Source organism: Phaenicophaeus curvirostris, chromosome 2 (genome assembly GCF_032191515.1).
Source record: "Phaenicophaeus curvirostris isolate KB17595 chromosome 2, BPBGC_Pcur_1.0, whole genome shotgun sequence".
Taxonomy (NCBI): domain Eukaryota; kingdom Metazoa; phylum Chordata; class Aves; order Cuculiformes; family Cuculidae; genus Phaenicophaeus; species Phaenicophaeus curvirostris.
Window position 1 is genome coordinate 62,666,613 of NC_091393.1, and position 22,964 is coordinate 62,689,576.

Below are 22,964 nucleotides of genomic sequence, written 5' to 3' on the forward strand. Positions count from 1 at the left end.
ACTGCATTCCTGTCTTAATGAAGCTAATATTGCTGGAATGTCAACCTGCAGTGCAAGCCACCATCTACAAAAACAAAGAGGTATTTCCCTTCCCAGCCTGGTGTGGGTTTCACTTTTTTCTTAAACTGGATTAGCAGTGAAACTCAGAAATCTTTTGTCAGATGCTGAAGCTGTTTCTATTTGAAAGCCAGCATCTCTAACAAAGAGAGGGCATCAAATGGCAGCACCTCAGAGCAGTGCTGTAAAGGACAGTATATAAGTACACAGATGGCCACCTTTCCATGGTAGAAAACATCCGATCTGTGGATCCAAGAAGAACTGGATATTCAGCAGGTACAAACCCTCATTGCTTCACTGCCTTCAACTGAAGAAGGACAACTGAAAGGTACCAAGAAGCTGGCTTAGAAGCATGCATACATGTGAATATCTACACATCCACCAGCCACTGCTGACACTGACTCATGAATCTCGTCTCAGCACTGGTGGTGAGCTTAAAACTGTACCATATCAGCTTTTCTTAATAGGTTCCCTCATGTATGTGCGTACAGACACCAGATCTGGCACAACACACCACTGCACTGCACTGTAATCACATAAAACTCATCTGGGCAGCCAGCTAGTTTGAAGCAATACAATCTACATGTTTCTCACAATTTCAGCTTTTAACATCTCTCAAGTGAGATGGAAAGTTTGTGCTGTAAAAAGTATCACTTCAAGTTAAGCTGTCACCAGAAATGCAAACACTCAAGTGTTCCTGCTCTGCAGAATTAGCTTAGCACATTTACATATTTAAGCAAATATAGGGCAAGCATTGTTGGAAAAAAATAATGGGCCAGGTCTCCAGTCAGAAAAAAGTGACACAGTTCCAGTGAGTTACACAGATTTACAATAGGCATTATTTACATTACAGGGAAAACAGGACTACAAAATTATGGCTGTAATACAGGGTCAAATCAGTTCTGAGTCACTGTTACTTTAAACATCATTACTTTGCATTAACCAGTTATTTCCTTTTCATAAAAACCAAAATGGTAAGTTCCCTGCAGAAAAGGTAGGATAACTTGTTCTCCTCCTCTCCCCATTTTGGGCTAAGGAAATTCCACAGAGGTAAGTTATACACCTGTTGTACCAAGAAAGAGAGAGCTCAGGCTCCATTGGCCAGGAAGGTTCCATTAACTCCTTTGGTTGAGTCATGTATATTTTAATATTATAACTATTTTAACATTATAACTATTTTAACAGTCCATAAGATTAGGATTCAAATAAAATATAAATCAGTGCAAAGACAAACTTCCACGTAGCTAGCATTTCCTGTCTTGAAGAGAAGGAAAAAAAAAAGTGTCCTTGAATATCATTTATTTTCTCCTAGATGTTGCAAGAAGCCTTGTGGCAACACCATTGCTATTGACCTTGAGAGGCAACAGGAAAGAGACCAGGAGCAGAATGGAGGGATGCTGGGGGAGAGCAAAAACTTAAACCTGCACCCTTCCCAGTCTCAAAAACCCCCAAAATCCAGTATGATCCCCCACACACTCACAAACACCCAACAACACATGCCATAAACCTCACATAATCTTGTTTGTTAGGAAAAGCCAGCTACACACTCCTTTTGCATGTGGAGTTCCCCAGGCTTCCAAGTGCTGGCGGCCTGGGAACATCGATATACACATGGTATCTGCTCCTACTGCCTTCACATAACTTCTTGTTGCTCCTGGTGTTACCTTTCAACCCAGCAGAAAGAATTCTTGCCCGCTTTTCAGTAGCTAGCTTATTAGTTGCTAAGGGGTCTAAATGAACTTGGTTCAGGATAACCTCATGTTTTTAGCTTTAGCTGGGAAGTACACATATCCCAGATGAAGGAGAACAGCACCACAACAGAGGCTGGGAATAAAGCAAGGGAAGTCCTGGCTAAGGTCACTTTACCTGGTATGGACAGAAGGTAAATGGAGGGAAGAGTGAAAGGAAGCAGTATCAAGACCAAGATACTGTTGAGGTCTGAAGACTGAAATAAAGGCTTAGCCATTCCTGGCGATAGGTGGGTGCTGCAGGAATTTCATGTTGGCATCTTAAAGTTTGCAAAAAGGCATGCCCAGGCGAAGCTCTTTGGACTTCTGGCAGTGTCACAGGTGATTCTTTTGCAAAAAAGCAGCTCCAGAATTATTTCCAGCACTGCTCATCCAGGAGCAAACAAACCCCTTGCAGTTTCCAGGCAGGAGAGCACTTGGCTGGATGTTGTACTGATGCTGAAAGAGAAATATCTGACAGCAGGCGCAGGCTAAAAAAAACCACCTTCCTAGGAAGAGACCATGCAAGTACTTCCAAGGAGCATTACATACATTAATACCTGAACTCCTGCAACTCCCTCTAGGTGGCATCTTTCTGCCCACATATTCCTTACTCAAGTTGGAAGTATCAAAGTCGTCATATTAGAGCTGTACCTTCTTAGGTTAGGATACAGAAGCGATTCATAAAGGAAAGGCAACTATCCAAGCAGAAACTTGAGGAAGGAGAGGCAGAAGCATGTATAGCAGGGAAGGACCAGGCTGCAGAAATCACCTGAGTCTATTTTGGAGAACTTCTATTGCCACCTATGTTCTTAAGAGACCTTGTGTTTTAATAGATACCCACACAATACAAAAATATTGTGGTAGTGTATTCCATCCATGAATTTCAGTACTGGAGGATACACAGACATAGAAGAGTTAACTGGAGACAGAATGGTCTTGTCATAGTTAACCAAGCTCCTTGGCTAAGCACACAAGTAAGGAGGACTAGGAGGCATGGGTCTGGCATGGTGAACAACCATAGCTGTAATAACTGATCCTTGACGTAGGAGAGCTGAAGCGAAGTTATTTCTGACAAATAGGTAAGAGAACACAGAGAGATGGTGGCAGGGTATAGGAGCTCCATGCTTGCTCCTTCTCAATCAAAGGCTTCCATCTGCTTGGGTCAAGCAAGGTTGGGACCTAGAAAGGAAAAGCCCAAGATTCCCGATCACTGGGCTACAGGTTATAACAACAAAGGAGGCCTGGCTGTTCTTTGTCTCTGACAATTGGTTTTGAGTTAGAAGACTGAATTGTGTCACTGCACACACATTCTGATAACAAGAGGAAGGCCTCCCACAGGGCACTAGATAAGGTTGACCCTGCAGGAGGAGCTGCAATACAAGACCCAGCTGCTGAATTGTATAAAGCCAGCTTGAACCTGGCAAGGTTGCAGGGTCTTTCCCTGAGCAAATGACAAGGAAAAAATACTCTTCACTAGGCTATGATGATCTTGACAAAACCAAGATAGCAACACGTCCCAAGCTTTGTATCAGTGAGGCTTCCCTTTAATATACACTACTGAACTTAGCTTTTCCAAGGGATCTTCTTCTTTTAGATGCAAGTTTTTTCCCCCAGTATAGCTGGCTGAAGGGGGTTTTGTCTCAAGAATAAAAAAGCTCAAAAGCAAAATGGATTAAACACTCTGTTCTGCCACCATTATTGTTGTCTTAAATAATGAAGCTTGCCTTCAGCATCTGTAACAGTCAAAAGTGAAGGCAATGCATTTAGGAAATGAATGCTGGAACACATGCTCCAAGACCTAAAGCTTAGATCTCAAAGTGTGCATGGTTTGCAGTTTGCACAGCACTTTGTGGTGCTCTTTTCATTTTTTGCCACACTTGGGGGTTAAACTTCTGTTTCTGATTAAGGAGCCCAACCTCTCCCCCTCACACACATACTTGCTACGAGACCAACTGAGCATTAGTGTATCTGTACAACGTCTGCAGGTCAAATGGGCTCCTAATCCAGATAATCCACCCAGTGTGATTGGTTACAGTTCTGTAGAAATCCTTTAATTTTAATTTTCTTGCCACTGCTGACAGTCAGGTTTTTGTTGACAAATTAGCAGCAACCTAATGGATGCAGGTGGATTAGAATACCTTGTTCTGCATGTGGCAGCATCAGACTGCGAAAAATAAATACACATTAAGAAACTAGGAATTACACCCTTATTAAAACAGGGCAGTGTTTCTTAAAAAGTGACATCTTAGAGCTGCAGCAGACGGATGAAACCATGACGCTGAAGAGGAACACTTTGATCTGAAACATAGTTTTCTGACATCTAACCTGCCCTTGCCCTGCGGACCAGCCCCACGCCTTCCTTTCACAGCCTTTGCAGGACGTACACAGACTTGCTGCCTGGCCAAGGCAGCTGACTTAGGACAACACTGCACACTGTAAAACTTACCCAAGCCTCCCCTCAACCTGACCCGGCTGCTTCCCCTTCTTGAGATGACAGCTTGCCTTGAAATCCCTGAAAAGCAGGCAATGCCTTAAGGAATACTTCCAGACACCAGAAATGGGATGTGTAACATTTGCAATAGAAGCAAGACCACTTGCAGTGAGGGAGTCTATTACCAGTCCATTGGCCAAAGCAAGGTGGGAGGAAAATCAAGTTTGGGAACAGAAAATAAAACATTTCCTTTGCTGCAGCTCTACAGTAATAAACTTGGAGCTATTTTAAAAAGAAAATAAAGAAAACTCTTAAATCCCACCCTACAAGATTCCTGTTGGCCGCTTACTGGACTTTCACAGACCAAAGGTAGGGACCAAAGGAAGTTACAACAAACAGATGGGGTTTGCTGCTCCCTCTCTCAAGAGTGGGCTGCAGCCTTCCTAGTGGCTAGAGCCATTCAGGCAGAGAAACTCACTGCTGACACTTTCCTGTCGTCCAGTCCCAACAGTTTCTTAAACAAAAGCACAAACAAAAATAAACCTCATCCAAAATCATGACACCTGCCTGGGTGGCAGAGGGAGATGACTGTCAGAAGGAGCCAGGGTGAGCGCAAGGAGCCTTTGACTAAGCAGTTTTACAAACTGAGTTACAGTGAGCAGGAGTAAGGAATAGTCAGGAAAAGAAAACAAAACAAAAACAAACAAGCAAACAAAAAAGAGGTTACTCAGGCTACTGGGGTCCCACAACTTTTCCTTGATATTTTTCAAGGAGCTTTGCAAATAATTAGCTGCTCTAAAAAGGTAGAACACTTCTCTGAAGCAAGAAGATGATTGTTTGTGTTTAAAGCTATCCGCAATATATTTTAAGGGCTAGTCAACACAGCTGTATTATGGTTTTTAGGTTGAGTAGTTATATTGCATTTCCAACAGGCTGAAAGGTATCTGTGACAACAGGGTATTTTGAGGTCAGGGCTCCTGTGCTTGACAGGGTGAAGAAAACAGCTCCATGTAAATAGTAGGATTGAAGGAAAAAGCAGGGTACAGAAAATACGAAACAAGAAAGATCCAAAGTAGAAAAAAAGTGAAAGAAACAGGTGATCTTCCCCAGTTCTCGTCATAATTCAAATATAACAGGAATGTCATTGCCCTGTCTTACAGATGAGGACAGGAACTTCAATTTCAGCCAACATGTCCTGCAAGCAGAATAGGCAAAAACTGGTGTTATAAAACAGTGGCAGAGGGGCAGATTCACAGGAACACAGTAGATCCGTGAAAAAAAGTAAGGGCACTCATGTCTTCCTTATATTAAAAAAAAGCTGCACTGGTTTAAACACACAGATATTTGCTAACTACCAGTTTAGTTATATTGATGGAACCTCCTGGAAAGTCTACAAATCTTATGGAGATAAAAATCTTATTCTAGGTCTTAGTTTGAGTGCTGTGCTCAAAAAACCCAAAAGTTTCCAGAGAATGAGAGCAGAAAGGAAATGAGGCAAGAAAACTTTGAAACTATTTTATCCCACATACTCATAAGGAAGCAAAAGAAACCTTATCTAGAAGCACTCATGAAAGACTATTCTTATTTCAATAACAATATCTAGAGTTGCAGCAGTAAATAATAACACAGTTGAGAAAAATTCTGGAGGGAAGCAAAGTCCTTTTCACTCCTGTGAAAATGTGGTGAGGCAGGATAACGAGGTCAACAGATCCTTTTCTAATTACTAAGAGTTGAGCTGGGGGTTGCCAATACACGCACTACCCTAGAAATATAATATCTCGTATCAATTTGCTCCTTTAAGGCATCATCTTACACCATTCCTTGGTCAATAATAAGCTGTAGGACCAAGCAGACTGGACTTCAACCCATGGACTAAGAAGTTTTGCATTTCACATACAATATTTGAAAACCCCACGTCCCTCCATATGCATTCAGACCCCTCAAACCATTTGAGTTTCTTCCCACTGGTGCCACATTCTTTGTGTATGACATCAGAAAATAAGTCCCTTTCAGCCCCGAGGTCCTTTTAAAATTCACCTCCCCTTAAACGACTGACAGTTTTGAATTCAGTGACAAATATGCTGGCTAGGAACTCAGCTACAGGAGTGAAAGAAAACCCCACAAGAGGTGGAACATAAGAACAAAGGAGGAGAACAAAAGCCCCCCCCTTCTCCCAATTTGTCTGTCCACATACCAAAGATCAAAAGAGCTCTGAGAAGCCTGTGCATAATCTACATACTTTGTGACCTTATTACAATCAAATTCCCTGCTGCTGTGTATATATGCACACACTGTAAATACACAAGCTGGTCTGTGGACATGTGCCAAGTCATTTGCTCTGCGCACTGAGTTTGCTTACTTTTAACAATGCTGAGGCCAAAGAAGTGAGGCTCTTTAATCTTCACTAAATCACAAACTTGCTGAAAGAGCTCCTGTCCGGTGGCTTTAACCTGAAAGAAACAATCAATCCAACATTACAGATGGCTCACACACCTGGGTGGAGCAACTCTCCTTTACAATGGCCAATACATTTTTGGGTATCAGAATAAAATAAATAAATAAAAAAAAAGAACAAAATCACAGAACAAGCTTTGTTTTCAATATTACTACCATTATCACAGAATAATAATCAACAAGTCATTCTCCTTTTCTCCTTCCTTCACAGTGCAAAGTGGCTCAGCTCAGTAAGACATGAATTTCAAGTTTCCTATCTGTTGGCATCTTTGTATAAGGATTTGGAGCACTGCTGAAGCCCTAGTTTTGTGCAATACTGACTGGGCTATTTAGAGGTGCTCTTACAAAAAGCATATGTGTAATTACAGAAATGAAAATACTATTCTCTCACAGATTTCTTTTTTTTTGAGAGGGTAAGAGAAAAATCAAAAGAAGAGAAAACTTTCCTTCAGGCAAACTCAAAACAACATTACACAAACAAACCCAAGACTGCGTGTCCTGTCAAGCAGAAATAGCTTGTGGGTTAGAGATGAGGTTGCTCTTTATCCCACACAGAAGAACTTGCTCTGTCCCCTGCTGACTTCTTGTCATACAGCAATTAACATCTTCATCTTCTGAAGCTGTCACCAACAGCCAATAAGCTCTGCTGTGTTTCCGTGCCATGCTGAGACCTTCCAGTACCCTTGCCCTCCATAACAATGTGCATGCACTGAGGAAGCACAGGGAAAGCAGAGATACCCGCATACCACCTCCCATAGGGGACCAGAGGCTGGTTAGTATAACATTGCAAGCATGGCACAGAACAAGAGAGAGCCGTGGCGCAGCTGCTGAATGCACTTTTCTAGCAGGGCTGCTCAAAGCACAGTCTCATCCAACACGAGAGTGATTCTGGCTACCTGTATGTGCTGACCTAGATGCGTACCATGATCGGAAAATTCCCCCTCCCCCATTGTACATCCTCCCACCTATAGCCTCATTTCCCCTTGTCCCAGTGCACCACGCCAGGAGCACAGACAGAGGCACAAACAAAAAACCCCAAACGCCATACCCATAACCCTCAGAGGCCTGGGGGAAGGAGTTTCGAGCAAGAGTGGACAGGGAGAGCAGAACAAACCAACACAGACAAGCTCAGCCCAGGGCACTACTAGCTGCAATAGGGGCCAGAACCTCTGAATTCTGTTACACCACTGCAGGACGATGCTGATCCACAGAAGCCAGTGCAGCCTTCACAAAGGGTGACAGCGCAGCACTTCCTTCACAGCAGCAAAGATGACTGGGTAGAAGTCAACCACTGAACTCTCCTACAACCCAATCACCACCATAAAACCACTCGCCACCATAATTCTTCAAGCCCTCTTAGTGCAGGTGTGCCACACTTCCCAGAACGTGGCTGCACTCTCCTCCCTGCCCCAGGATGTACCATGTCACTAGACATGGACAATGGGAAGCTGGAGGTCATTTAAGTACTCATTTTCTTCTACTTGGCAAGGCATCACTAGCCAGCCGCTCACTACCACTTCATTGGGAGCTTTGAAACCTGTGCTACACCAACAGACGTGTATGCTTATATGTGCCCTGGGAGGGGAGGAGGTAGTGCACAGTTCTGCTAAGACCCCAAACCACTTTTCGGTCTTACTATGTGAGACTGCACCCCTACGGTCTCACACATAAATGCAGTATTTGCTCAGTGGCCAAGAACATGCAGTTGGAAGGGAAAGTTGGGCATGGTTCTGCCTCCTTTCTCAAGGAAGCACGCTCCGAGCTTGTTCTCTTACCTGGGAAGGATTCAGTAAGGAATAGGTAACCTAGCCCTAGCCAGAACGATTATGTACATACAAGTCACTGGCAGCACAGGACTGTATGTAAAAGCTATATGATTAAACGAATTTTCTAAGTGACATGCTTTCACACCTAAGGGAAGAAAAACCTGCTTTAAGATACTCAGTTCTAGGGAACTGTGCACTTCAATGTTTTGTGACACTCAGCTCTAAAGCAGTAATTCAATCAGGTTTCTTGCGCAGCAGGTACGTGAGCTACCACCTTCTCCATTCTCCTTTGGACACTTTCCTTTTCTATCAAGTTTTACTTCTAGCCTTCAAGGCTATGCCATATCGACCACGCTTGTAATTGCTGACCCCTCGTTCTGTCCTCTCCTCTGCTCAAAGCAACCAACATTTCCCTTAGCATTTTTTATCTGCACACTTCTCTTCGGCCTTTCTTCTCTTTGTGTACGGTTCCTGTGTCAAGCTGCATGGAGACATGAAGCATTCCTTCCCCTGATTCTCAGCCTTGTCCTGCGTCACTCAGGGCTTCTCTACACGTGAAATTTAGCCCAAAGTGAAGTCGAGTGCAAGTTTACAGAAGGTAACTACTACTCCAGGGTCATTCTTCGTGCAAATATTCATGCACATGGGTTAGCTGTTTCTATTTTTCCTGGCCCTTGTGCTTGAAATCTTCATCTCTCCTGCTCACAGAACAACTGAAAGACTTTAGACTTACACTTGCCATTCACCAACACACAGGGCCTGACCAGATTTCTTCCCCTCCAAAAACTTCTGCTCACACTCTCACCCTTTCTCCTCAGCTATGCAAGGAGCAACAGCTGCTGCGGCTGCTTCTGAACTACCCAAACACAGGTAGAGTGGCTGTCTGCCCATCTTGGCAACCAGAGCCTTTATACAGCTGCTAGCACGCCAGAAAATTTTCAGAAACCTAGTTACAATTAGTAGTTGATATTTATCAACCGGCTCAAAACTATCAGGGAGAAAAGCCATAGTGCTGGCAGAAAAACAAAACTGAACAAACTGGACACTACTCCAACATCTTTGGTGTGACCAATACAATTTTCAGTTGCATCATTCTCACTCACAGCCTGCTTAAGCTCCCCCATGCTCATATATATCCCCCCAACAGGGCTGCCTGGAGCAAGGCAAACTGTTTTGCTCTGTGCTCTGATGTCTGTTCTCCCTAGTAGAAACCTCTAAATTATCCTCAAGGCAGCTGGTGAGCTGCAGCACTGTTTAGTTCTCACTGCTCTGCTCCTCCTCATGTTCACAGTTGGTCCCAGGAAGATAGTTTCCCTCCTCACCATGCCCTCATATTCATCCATACATCCGAAGTCAACTGATACCCAATTATGGGGAAGGAGCTTTTAAAACAGCTCCCGCTCTTCTCTTCAACAGCCCTATCTCTAAAAGGCACAAGACAAATCCATTTTAAAGAGCACAGTTCAATCTACATGTGACCACATAAAACACATATAGGTAAACTCTTATCTGGAAGGGTGGAATTTATATGGGAGGGTGGAGAAAGGAATTACCTGCATAAACACTGTGCTTATCACTGGAAGGATCTATAATTTATTCTGCTGGAGGGATAACCATCCCTACCTACCTCATTGAGCTGCAAACTTGTTTAGTATTTGCATTCCATACTGAAGAGGTTAAAAGGCTTTGGAAATTTTAAGTAATGGCATTATTATTCTAATAAATGAACAAAGTATCATCTGTGGTTGTGCTATTTAAATTTAGGTTCCACCAACATCACTAGAAAGTTGCCTTGATGTTCCTTTAAAAAGAAAATAAAAAAAGTATCTCTCCAGCTGCAAAATCTTAACTTTTGTTGTTGTTTTGAAGGGGTGTTGTGGTGAAGACAGAAGCCAAATGAAAAGCTGGTTTTGGTGACTTGCCCAGCTGTAACAGGTCATGTTTCACTCTCTATGCAATTAGGACACACTGTGCATTGAGATCTCATGTTTTGGCCCAGGCAGCTATTTCCTTTCACGCACAGGCACCTCCATATACATATTTTCCCAACTTCCCAGCCACCAACACAAGAAGCAGAAAAAAAGTGCTAACAAGGTAACAGGGACCCCTCCACGGGACAAGACAGCAATGCTCAAGGTGCCCCGTCTCTTTGGAGGGGCAGTAGGCAGGAATGGGAAGGGGGAACACACAGCACCTTCCCTCCATCCCTGCCAGCACTCAATGCAAAAGACTGTTTCTTATGCTTATTAAATATCCTGGACATAGTTAAAAGACATGCAGATGTGGGGATTTAGGAACACAGTTTAGTGGTGGACTTGGCAGTGTTGAGTTTATGGTTGGACTCGATCTTAAGGGTCGTTTCCTACCTAAATGATTCTATGATTTTACGATAAATTGCAGGAATCCAGGATTTAACATATGGTCTAAGCACTGCCTAAATTTAACACAGTGGACCATGACCCAGCGGTGGAGGAACACCTGTGTGCCCAGCTCAGGGACGCGTGCAGTGAGAAGTGGCAATGGCAACAGCCATGCCAGCATGCCGCCCTCTTGCACACCAGTCCACACTTTCCCTGTGGCAAGACTGTCTCTGCTATCTCGGATCTTTAGGCTCCCTGATAAAAGCTCGAAGGTGGTGAGATATAGGGTCAGTGGCAACGGACCATTACCCTGGCCTGTGCACCTGCTGCCAAGAACTTAATTAAATGATCATTTTGTGGCTTTACAAAAGCCAGCAGATTGCAAAGACCTTCTGGGGCAGTAGATAGGCTGGGTTTGAACTGATGACCTAGAAGCAGAGCAACCCAGATTTTGCTGTTAAAAGCCTAGTTCCATCCAGCCCTCGTGACTGTTTCAGTTCACGATGCCACACTTAAACACAGCAGGTAGGGAAATTCCTATGTGGATTTTGAAGATTAGCATGCATACTTTTAATAGCCATCATTTCAATTAAGCGCTTAAAATAACAGTTCACCTCAACTGTCTTCTCCCCTCCCTCATTCCCCCCCGCCCCCCAAAAAAACCCCACAAAACAAAGTAAAACCTCCCCGTGCACACGAGTGCATGCACACGCTCACAAGAAAGCACTTATCTTTGAGGCTAGCTTGTTGTTTGAACGTGAAATACCTGTGTCAGCTCAGTTTCTCACAAGTTCAAGGAGTAACCGGTGTTGCACAAAGAGGCACCGCACTGTGGTGGACACCGTGCCATGTCGGGCTGCCAGCTGACCTGGCTCTGCTGTCACTCATGCACACACTTATGCATTTGAAGTGGCAATCAAAGAGATGAAGCAACTTACCTCTAGTTTTTGTGTGTACAAGTACTCAAATGAGGGAGAAAAACCCTCAATGGTTGTTTACTCTGCCTCAGAGTCTTAGAAGGGATCGGCAGACTATTGAAACCAGAAATAGCTACAGCAGCAGAGCAAACGTCACGGGTTGGGCATGCCTGCTAAGTTGTCAAGGCATTTTGTTTTTAATTTTAAAAATAGTCAGCTTATTGTTAGTGGCAAAATCACTCAGAGCTGATAACAAAAAGGAAAATAACAGAGAAAAAAAGAGTAGAAGGGACCCACCCGCCCCCCAAGCCTAAAACAACCAGGACTTTCAAGGCGCTCCACAAATGAGTTGAAGCTGCCCAATTAGAAAATGGAGCACCAATTACCCTAAGCTGGCTAATAGCCTTTCGGTCAGCAGACCAGCACCAGGCTTTTAGGAGAACAATGAGAGCTAACAAAACTGAACAGTCACAACACTGCGACCTCCCAGTCCTGCTCCCGACCACTCACCCCGACGGCTAGGCTGAACTGCTCCCGGGTGGGCAGGAAGACGCAGACATTCCGGCTCTCCGGCTGCATCCTGCTGGCCAGCAGCACCCTGCTCATGGTGGGCAGCTCCGTGAGGGCTGGCGGGGTCTCCTCTCCGGGCAGGCGTCAAGCTCCCTTCATCCCACAAACCTGCTGAGAAGGTGATAGCATCAGTGTCATGCTCCTGCCGGTGCTGGGAGCAGCCCGCGCCATGCATTGGACAGGAAGATTTCCTCCTTGATGTTTAAAATAAAACCCATGAACAAAACACTCATCCACTTTACAGCACCGTGGTCAATGTTTCCACCAGCATCACAGCACAAACCAGGCAGAGTCAACCTTTAAATGGCCTGTGAGTCCCAGGTGAGTGCCATAAAGCAACTAGGTCTCTAGAATAACAAACAAGACTAGAGATTAAGACACGCATAAAGGATAAGGCAGATGACACCACAGACCACTTCCCAAAAGCACTCACGAGGGAGGGGAGAGCACCCTGTCCTTCAACTGAGTATGTTGCTCCTTCCCAAAGTGGAGGTTTCAGTGAGCCATCAGCAGGCACATGTCAGAGCAGAGGACTTCTGAGTAGTTTTCCCAATCTCTCCACTCCTAGTCCCTTGGAAACCACCAAACCCAAATCCTCTACACCTTAACTTAAAGGAGGTGGAAACACAAACTCACCAGGCTGAGCCATTGTTTCACATTTTTTGTGAGACAAGCACTGCTCACCTCCTCCCAAGGGCTCAGCCCAAGTTACATAAGCATCTTAGAGCTGAAGTTATAACAGAACTAAGAAACAGAAATTTAAATTATGCCCAAAAGTTAAGTAGTCCATATCATGCTGTAGCTCGATTAGATACAGCTTCCTCAGGAATTTGTGACATTTTATTTAAAGCCCTCTCCACTCAGGCACTCTCTAGGGTGAGGAAGCATCCTGTGGCACCTCACAAATCCTGCAGGAAGGGGAGCAACCCCTCGAGGGTGGGTTGGGGACCCACAACAGCAGAGAACTGAACTGATGGGAGACCAACAGGTTATGGGGTCTGTGGTATTTCACACAGAAGGCTCGATGCAAGCCAACAAACCACAGCTGCCTTGAACTAAGTCACCCTGGCAGGACTCCCTTCCAGCAGCAACACCTGGATGCCTGACACCAGCACTGCTCACAGAGACTCCACACCCTGGGGATGGGCACAAATCCCAGCAAAGGCAGCCAAATGCACCAACTCTGCCACTGCCACCTTCTGCTACCACCTGCTCACTGATGATGGCACAGCCCACCTTCAGGAGACAAGCTGTGAAAGGATGCAAGAGCTTTTCCTTCATCCTCCCAAATGGATTTAAGGACCAGAGATGACAAGCCGCAAGGAAGCAGGTCATATAAGGCTGCCACATGACATGCAAACCTGTATATATAAATGCACATACACACGTGCATTACATGTTAAGTTTTAAGTTTGTCCTGTTTCAGGGGAAAACGTGATGGAATCAAACTCTTGGTTAGGAGATGGGGAAATGCAAGCTGTCATGGGAAAACAAGGTATAGTACAGAAAAAAGAACCTGGATTTACCAATCTCCCTTCAATTCTGTACTAAAAAAATGTGGGTTTTTTTAAAATAAAATACAATAAAAAGATCTTTAAATGCCTTCTTGCAAGTACACTAGCTGTTCCATGTATCCCTTCCCTGGGTTGGCATATACAATGCATCTCAATAAAACATTTTTTGATAAAAGTTCCTTAGGTAGAGCTTTTCTTATGAAACAGAAATATACAAAAATTGCATTACTCTAATAATGAAAATAAGGGGTTATTAAAGGCTATTATTTTCACTTGTTTTCAAGATCAGAATTCAATTAAACAAGAACTAGGAGTTTTTAAAAGGAGATTGCTCTAAATTATAAGCAAGCAGAAAAGACATTTGACTCCCTGGGACAGGTGAAAGCTTCTATAAAATGAACTATTTAAGGAAAAAGTCCTATTCAACCTCTCTTATCGATTTAATTGTACCGATGAGCTCTCTTAGGCTCCAGGCTACACACCACTAACAGCTGTATATAAATTACAGATGTCTACAGAATGACTTGAGGGCAACAAGTCACCATTATTATTGCCAACTGATGTCATACGCGCCATAAACTTTATCAGCAGCATAAAAATCTCAGAGTATGAGATCAGACTTTCCAACATAAGGAGGTTTGTCTTAATTGTCAAACGGCTGTCCTGGCTGGTACACATTCCCACTTGCAAGGGGAGATCACAACCAGCGAAGATGTTCGTGTGGCTCGTTACAGAATTGAAAATGGGACAACGAAGCAACAAAGAAAAAAAATGCACACACAATTTTCTGCGGATAACTGAAGAAACTGAATCCCACTTCCCCATAGTGCCTATAAAACAAAGCTTCCCTTTTCCTCTGTCTCACACCTACTTTCCCCATTTGAATTATAAGGAGAACACCTGTGGCCTCTGGAAGCAAGGAAGTGAAAAAGGACAGGGAGAAGTTGTTTTTCTTCTTACGTTTTAAAACGAATGAACTCGTGGACTCCACAGCAGGTAAGAGGTTAAAGAAGCAACGTCCTTAATCTGAAGGGGGAGGTCAAACAAGCCCAGCTCAGCCTTCTCTTCTTTAGAGGTATGTTAGGATGTGATAAAACATAATAAATCATTAACTTTCTAGCATTACGTGTTTACACCTTTTTTTAAAAAAAAAAAAAAATACCATAAGTTGTGAGCCAAGAGTAACTGCCCAATGAAAACAAGCGGCCAGAAGGAATGCTCTTACTTAAACATACACAATTTCAGGCTGCCCATATGCCATTCTTTTGTTTACCACAGATTCCAACCTCTTAACCTCAATTAAACCCTGAAAGCTCCAGCAAATGCACTGCAGATGAATTAATAAAAGCTAAAGTCAATCATCGCTCTGGGACACCCTACAGGTTGTTTGGTTTTGTTTTATTTTGTCAAATAACAACACTTCATGTTTTAGCTCCTGGAGAAGTGCATTTTGGATGTAATTGCCTCGTCAAAGGCCCCCGCAGTCTATCAATGAAACAGTCAAAGGCACTATTTATTTGTACTCTTCTGGTATCAGTCAGGAGGCTTATTAGTGGCTCAGAGTGATGGCACAGCTTATTTAGCACTGTTTACTTTATATAAACACACGTGCACTAGAGCTTTGGAAAACACACCTATCATTAATTTCAAGACTTCTCTGACAGAAAAACTCAGATATAGCCACAAAAAGTCCCCTAATCTTCTCCTCCTTTCTCCATGACCCCATGAGCACCCCCCCAGCACCAGAGCAGAACTTCAGCATTTTCTGGGTCAAAGCAGGAATAGCTGAGGTTTGCCTAAGCAACAGGGCTAATAGTGGCAGAGCCCTCCAAGGGAGGAGGATGAGGAGGAAGGAGACTGCTTCAGATAGTGGTGGGACAGCCAGCTAAACTACCTTGCACAGCCAGTACACACAATAGCATGAGGATGACCTGCCACCTCCAAATTTGGGGCCATGCCACAGCCAACCTGTCTGGAAGAAGGTCTTATCCAAACAGCATGTGGTGTAGCTTTACAAGGACCGCTATATTTTACACATCACTCTGTGGGACCACTGCAAACTGCAGCCTAATCCTGATTTCAGCCTCCAGGTACTGCCACAGCCACATCTCAAAGGGATGAAGCAATCACCTACCAACTCAAAGCAGCAAAACAGAACAGTCTTCATCTATCGAGAAAAAGAGGTAATTCTGTACTTCTCTCAAAAAGAAATATGGTTTGTAAGGTTTATTACAATGAAACATCTTAGGAAAGGTGGTATTTCTACAGCTGACAGAAAATGAGCTTTAACCGTCTTTGTGATGAAACCTTCCCAGAGTGGCCCTATGGAGCCCCACTAAAAACTGTCCAAAAGCATTAAGACTCTTTTTAACGTTTTCCAGACACTATCAGTTGTCTTAGGCTTCTAAGACAACTAGATTCCTAGGCTGCGGCTTCACAATCAGCTTAAGCAGCTTTAATCAAGGCAGTCCTGCAGCAAGACAGACAGACAACTGCCTGAAAACAAACCTTCCTTTAGCAGCAACCCACACTTGAGCAGCCTCATACTGACGATGAAAGCCTTAAAACTGACTCCACCCCTCCTCCCTCACTTTCCAGGTATTTTGTCCCCTCAGAGGCATACTGTAGGGCAGCAGTACTATCTGCAAAACAGAGTAATAAACAGTCAGAGCAAGTAGAAAAGTAATGACGGCATTTATTAGCCTTTCTCAGCAACTTCAAGACCCCACCCACCTCCTTTGACTATTCCTAAGATGATGAAAATTTCTCTGGAAAGAGGCATCAGTCAAGGGGGGAGCAGGGGAGAAGTTGCTTGGCAGGGCAGAAAAAAAGACTGAAGCTAAATAGCTTTATGTCATGGCTGTAGATGATGTGAAAAGCGCCACCTGCAACCAGCAGCCAGCACAACTAGGTCATGTTCTGCAGCGAATTCCCAAAAGCACGTTGACTTTTCAAATCTATTTGCCTCAGCATCACTCCAGGACTAGCACGACACAGCCAAGGGCAAGGATGCCACAAGGAGGTAAGGTATTGAATTTGATGTCCACACACTGCCTGTAGGGTAGAACACACACCTGCGTGCAAGCACTGAAGACTACTTAGTAGGAAGCCCTCAGTCAAAGCCATTGAATAAGGAATACTACAGCATTTACCAGTCACTTGGGTGCTCTGAAGGACTGGATGCCAGAACTGATGTAGCTTCGCCATAGAACAGATGCAACACTGGCAGCAAAGACAACTGGCTTTCAGTTCACAGATGTGAGAAATGCAACTGCAGCAGGCCTTCTCCACCTGCTAGCAACACCTGATAGATCTGAGTGCAGTCTTTTTGCAGGGATGGGATGTGGACTTGGATTCCATCTTTCCTTTAGGATTTTCAAAAGGTACAATGGGATATGCCTCCAAAACCACTAGGGCTACAGAGTCCTAGCAGACTTAGCCATCACCCCATACTTTTTGGGACAGAGGGAGAAATGGCTGAACAGTGGTCTTAAGGCACCAAGGGACATCCTTTTTCTTTTCTTCCTGTACAAGCAATACTCCCTGGTGACACCGAGCTTTAACAATGGAGAGGAAAATGCTTTCTTGTTAGTCTTCATCACAGGATTAGACACAGCTCTTAGTTAGGCATGACTGCCCACACTCCACCTTCCTGCTGCGAAGTTTTACTCCCTCAATTTAAGCAGCATGAGTGAGCGCTAGAACATGAAACGTGCTCTTGAGTTTGTAACTCTTCTGCTCTGCACTTGCCACAACATGGCAAGTTGGGGCTCTCTCAAAATTCCTTGGGGCATCCATTCCTAACCCTGGACCACACTGCTATGCTGCTTTGTCCGTAGGTTGCCCTAGTCCTAGAGTTCAAAGACAGAGCACAACTCTCATCCCCAGGGATGGTAGCATGCTCTGATAACCACATAAGAGTGATGCACGGTTTTGGGAACACATACCTTACTGCTGCTAACTAGTCCTCAAGAAGGAAAATTGCTTAGCTGAGGACAGAACACCAAAGGAGGCGCTCCTACAGTGCATGCAAGCACAATGGCAGGACCATGCAGGGCAGCAGGACCATGCTTCCATCCAGCTCTCCTACAGGATGAAAAGAGGCTCCTTAGCAGTTTGCACCCTGTGAGGAGAGCCCAGCATGAATCAACTGGGCTTAATCCTTCCTTGAAACCAAAACTGAATTCAGGAGCCTTTTGAAAGAAACCAACAATAAGTACTAAAGGCTCCAGGCAAAAAAGGATGAATTAAGTTCTCATAAGGACTCCATTTTTCCATCACTTCCAAGTGATGGAAAGTGCCTTTGAATTTTTGTACACAGAAACATGCAGCCTTTTAAAATACATTATTTCAGCAGAAGCATATGCAAAACTTAACAGTGTACATGCTGTAAACAATACCCAAACAATAGTCTGCAACTACAACATGCATCTCCTTTCCTGCGTGCCTTTTTCCTGGCAATACAGGAAGACCAGCGTGTCAACTGATCCTGCCTTTTCATTGATTGGTAAAGCCAGTAGCACGTACCCTATTATGTCTGACTGCTATCACGAAGCTTTTCATTACAATGAATTTGTTTAGTTCTGCATAATCTATAAATGGACTTGTTTACTGATCACTGATAGCTTACAGGACTTCCTCATAAATCAAGCAGATTAGTTAAAGTTCATGAGTGAGTAGCAACCGAAGTTATTGACTGGCCTAGGTAAATGCAGAAGCATAAGAAAGAATCAGTAAAATATGGTTCACTGGCATGAGCCAGCCTCAATATCCATTACAGTGTGCATAAAGCAGCTGCAGAGGAAGCCTGCTTAGAAGCACAAGCTCTGTTTTCTCAGCTGGATGACCAAGAGCATGGCATGAGATCTTGCAAAGATTAAGGGAACTGAATTGCTTCAATAGCCACTCTGCAACAGCAAGTTTGCCTCCACTCAGACAGATGGGCACATCCCTTTTGAGAAGGACCCTTACAGGAAGCTCATTCATGGGCATACATATGCAGAGCCAGGAATGCACTAAAAAAATGCCATAGTCTAAGTACCACAACGTGAAAATAAGAGAGAGAGGCTTCCTTCCCTGCCACTGTTAACTGCCATGCAGCTCAGGAGTGCAGGGAGAGCAGCAGCAAGACAGGGTCTCTACTACCAACTCAAGAGAGAAGCATCTTCCTGTATCATGCAAATTGCACATGTGAGGTCTCATGACCCAAAAGCCTATTGGTCAGTACTCCAACTGGGAACATACTCCTTTCTTGAAGTCTACAGAGGCTATAAACAGGATTTCTTCCAAGCAGATCTATTATACTCTTGCCTTAAGCACAAGAGCTGAGAGATACTCTTTTACAAGACTAGCTTTGCAGAAATTATTCTGCAGTGATGATATTTTCGTATTTGAGCTGGACTGGACTCAATTGGAACAGATCATGAAGACTCTTGAAATATTTTGCAGAGCTGTCAAAAAAAGCGTGAATAAACTCTTCCTTTGTTTCCTGCTCTCACCAAGATCTTGTAGCAGTTCTAGAAACAATAAGACTATGAAATCTTCATTAAAAAGAAAAACAGAAATGCATAAATATAACTTTAGAGGACAAATCTGGAGTTGCAGGATGAGTAAGAACAGACATGCTTTTACCAATATATCACGTAAACAACTCCACTGAGAAGGAATAGTTTTACTACCAGTAATAACCAGGTGGAAAAAAAAAAAACCCTAACTGGCTTACTTCCCCAGAGGAAGGAGAAAGTCCACTGCTGATCTCATGGCATTTGAATCACTGTCTAAATATTCAGACCAACATAGCCAGCTTCTGCATCAGTCTGCTTCTAACTCTTTCAGTTTCAGAGCATATTCAGAGCAGAGAGGAATATGGATTTATGTAAAGTGGAGGGGCTACTAGAAAGGATAAAACTCCACCTGGAACACAGCTTGCTTCAATTACAGGTGTGAAAATGCCCACCTGCCAATACTTTGACAAAACTAACAAAAATACCAGGGTCTTTATAATTAGATGCAGCGTCAGAGGCTGCACACAGTACTGCCAGACATCACCTTGAGCAAAGCAATGGGGAAATGTGAAGATATGGCCCAAAAAAAGAAAAAGGACAGAAAAATAGCTTCACAGACAGTGCTGTATTTTTAATACAAGAACTCTTGTCCTCATTAGAGGACTTTTTTTGGGCCAAGACCACTGTTGGTCTGTGTTCAGTTACTAACCACACACTGCAAATTCAGGTAGCTCTGCTAAACACCAAGATAGTCAAGAAGTGGTGCAGAAGCACAGGACTTTCTGCAAGAAAAGTGTAACCTGAAGCACAGTAGGCATGCAAGTAATTTATATTGTCTTGCATTGGATGAACAGTAGGATGACTACTACAAAAGCTAAATGATACAGAATTAGCCATTGGATTAATACACTTTTTACCTCTAGTGGTGGGAACAGAAAACAGTGCTGTAGCTTTAAGAACTATCAGCTCTGCTTTTTTTAAAAAAAGAAAAAAAAAACAAACCCAAAATCAGAATTATGTGGCCTTTATTTCCTTATACTTCCTTTATGAAAAAAGACTTAAATCAGAAAAACACAAGTAAATAAAATTGTTCTTGTTTGGTTTAGGATTATTTTTTTTTTGTTTCAGGGAAGAAAAGGTGATGCAAATTTATTCATCGCTGGTGTCATCCCATTCATATAAAAATTTAGTTAACAACAACAAAAATCCCTAGGGAAAAAAAGATGTCCAAAGAACACAGAGTGTATTTTTTGGCAAACCACTGAAAAGAATCACTACAACTCATGTTCTTCAATAGCATTTTCTAGACTTGTATGGTTTATACTTGTAATACCTTTTTATTGTTTCAGTTTCCCCCTGCCCTTCTTATTTCTTAAGGTGATCTCTGCAAAAAAACCCCACTTTCTCCCCTCTTTTGGATTCCATTTTCTTCTGACTTGGTACTGCTCATCTGAAGCCAAAACATTGACTACAACGCAGATTCTCAACATTATCAGTGCTGAAAACAGAACACTTTGTTTAAGAGTGCATAACAATTAAATGAGAGGAATAAACAACAGAGTGAGGCCAAGGCATTCTGTTGCCCTTCCAAGTTTTCCAGGAACAAAATTAAAAAAAAAAACAAAGGAAAAAAAGATTAAAGCTAAACAAATGAATGGGAAACACACGTCCAAAAAGTTGGTTCGTTTTCTTTTTTTTTTAAAACATTACTCCAGACATCATGAGTGCTAGAAATACATCCTCATTATTTTCTCCAGGAAAATGTGCTATGCTTTGGAAGCATTTATTGTTAAGGCTGGGGCATCAGGGTGGTTGTCTGAAAAAGGGACAAGGTTCAGACAGCACATTACAGCTTCCTGGTGTGGTGGAAAAACACAGATGTGTATTTTAAATGACACTGGGGAGAGTTAACCTGAGAGCCCATCAGCGAGCGGCAGGAGAAACATTTCTCGATGCAGAGGATGACGATTTCTCAGCACGGGAAATCCAGAGCCTTTCCCTGTAAATCAGTACCAAGAAAGAATTCAAGAGGTGGAGAAACAATGTACCATAGAATCATAGAATCACCAGGTTGGAAGAGACCCACCGGATCATCGAGTCCAACCATTCCTATCAAACACTAAACCATGCCCCTTAGCACCTCGTCCACCCGTGCCTTAAACACCTCCAGGGAAGGTGACTCAACCACCTCCCTGGGCAGCCTGTTCCAGTGCCCAATGACCCTTTCTGTGAAGGATTTTTTCCTAACGTCCAGCCTGAACCTCCCCTGGCGGAGCTTGAGGCCATGATGAAGTAGGGAGACTTTTTCCTTCCCCCCTCCCCATACACTTGCACCTCTCGGGAACTCCTGCCCTGTGCCCATAGGTGAAAAGCCTGCCCCCAGAGTCGGAGCACCCCGAGGATGCAGCTTTGTAGGATGCCCCTGCCCAGCCCCTGGCTCACGGCAGCAGGCACTGGAGGGGGTCCAGGTGCTCGGCTACCTGCCTCCCACAGCTCACTCTGTCTGAGGTGTCACAGCGTGCAGGGACCCGTCCCTCGCCGGTCCCAACGCCGCCCCGCACCGCCCTCCCTCAGCACCTGCAAGGCAGGTGGCAGCCAAGCAAGCGCCTGCTGAGAAGCATCCCAGACCCGGGCCACCTTCTGTCCCCAAGAGGGCTCCGGGACGCGGCCAAACGCCCCGGAGCGTGCCGGGGGGTCTCTCCCATCGCGCAAACGGAGGTATCGCCGAGCCAGGGAGCGCAACCCAGCACCGCATCATCTTCTAGCATCCCCGAGACCCGCTAGCGGCAGACGACAACGGCGAGGGACGAAGAAATCTGCCGCGACTCCAGAACTCTTCCAGAGCCCCGTCCCCTCACACTCCCAGCCAGCTCCTTCCTACCGGGAGTCACAGCTCCGCGCTCAGCGCTGCCTCGACAGCCAAACTCCTAGAGACCAGAAATCGCTCCAGGCTGCATCCCGACCGCCCTTCTCCGCCGAAGCCCCGAGCGGCTCCCGCAGCCCCCGCCGCACCCGCAGCCGCGCCGGGCGCCTCCCGCAGCTCCGCGGGCAGCGGGCCCCCTGCCCAGCGCCCTCCCCTCCGCTCCCCCCGGCTCTCCGTTCCAAACGCCGCTCCCCGCCACCCGCCGGGGGCAGGTGACCCGGGGACCAGGGGACCGTCCTTTGTCCCCGGCAGCTCACCGGGGCGCGCTCCTCCGCTGCCGGCGGGACGCGGGAGCCGCGCGTACTCACCGCGGGGTCGCCCCGACGGCGGGTCTCCGCCTTTCCCTCCGGGACGGCATCCAGCGCCGAGCGAGGCGGTGTCCCGGGGCCCCGGAGGAGGCGCGGTGGGAGCGCGGGGCACGCCCCCTCCCCTCCCCGGGACCGCCGGGGCTGGCTCCGCCCCTCCGCGCCGCCGCCTCATCCGATTGGCCAACACAGCGGGAGGTGGGCGGGGCTATCTCGAGGCGCGGCCGCGGATTGGCTATTTCGGCTGCCAATCAACGCCGCGGCCGGTGGGGGGCGGGGGCGCTGAGCCGCACAGGGCGCTGAGCGCAAAGCAGGGGCGGTGGGAGGCTGGGGGGGGCACCCGGGGAGCGAGAGGGGTGCGGGTGTGGATAGCAGGGGGTTTGTCCCTGGTTGGGAACGGTTGTGTTCCTGGCAGGGTGCTCCGTCCTCTGCG

At 45.1% G+C, this 22,964-nt stretch overlaps 1 protein-coding gene across 4 annotated transcripts in view; it reads right to left on the reverse strand.

Moving 5' to 3' along the window:
* FRMD1 (FERM domain containing 1) overlaps positions 1–22,614 on the reverse strand; it is a 42,916-nt gene extending 20,302 nt beyond the window's left edge. For 3 of the 4 annotated variants that reach the window (XM_069852253.1, XM_069852252.1, XM_069852250.1), the window contains exons 1-3: positions 22,535–22,610; positions 12,226–12,396; positions 6,578–6,668 (exon numbers count right to left, since the gene is read on the reverse strand). In XM_069852253.1, the coding sequence (XP_069708354.1) occupies positions 6,578–6,668; positions 12,226–12,321 (187 nt within the window). In that variant the 5' untranslated portion in view covers positions 12,322–12,396; positions 22,535–22,610. Of the gene's footprint in view, positions 1–6,577; positions 6,669–12,225; positions 12,397–22,534 lie in introns of all 4 variants that reach the window. The other variant, XM_069852251.1, reaches the window with a different exon arrangement.
* Positions 22,615–22,964: the final 350 nt, after the last annotated feature.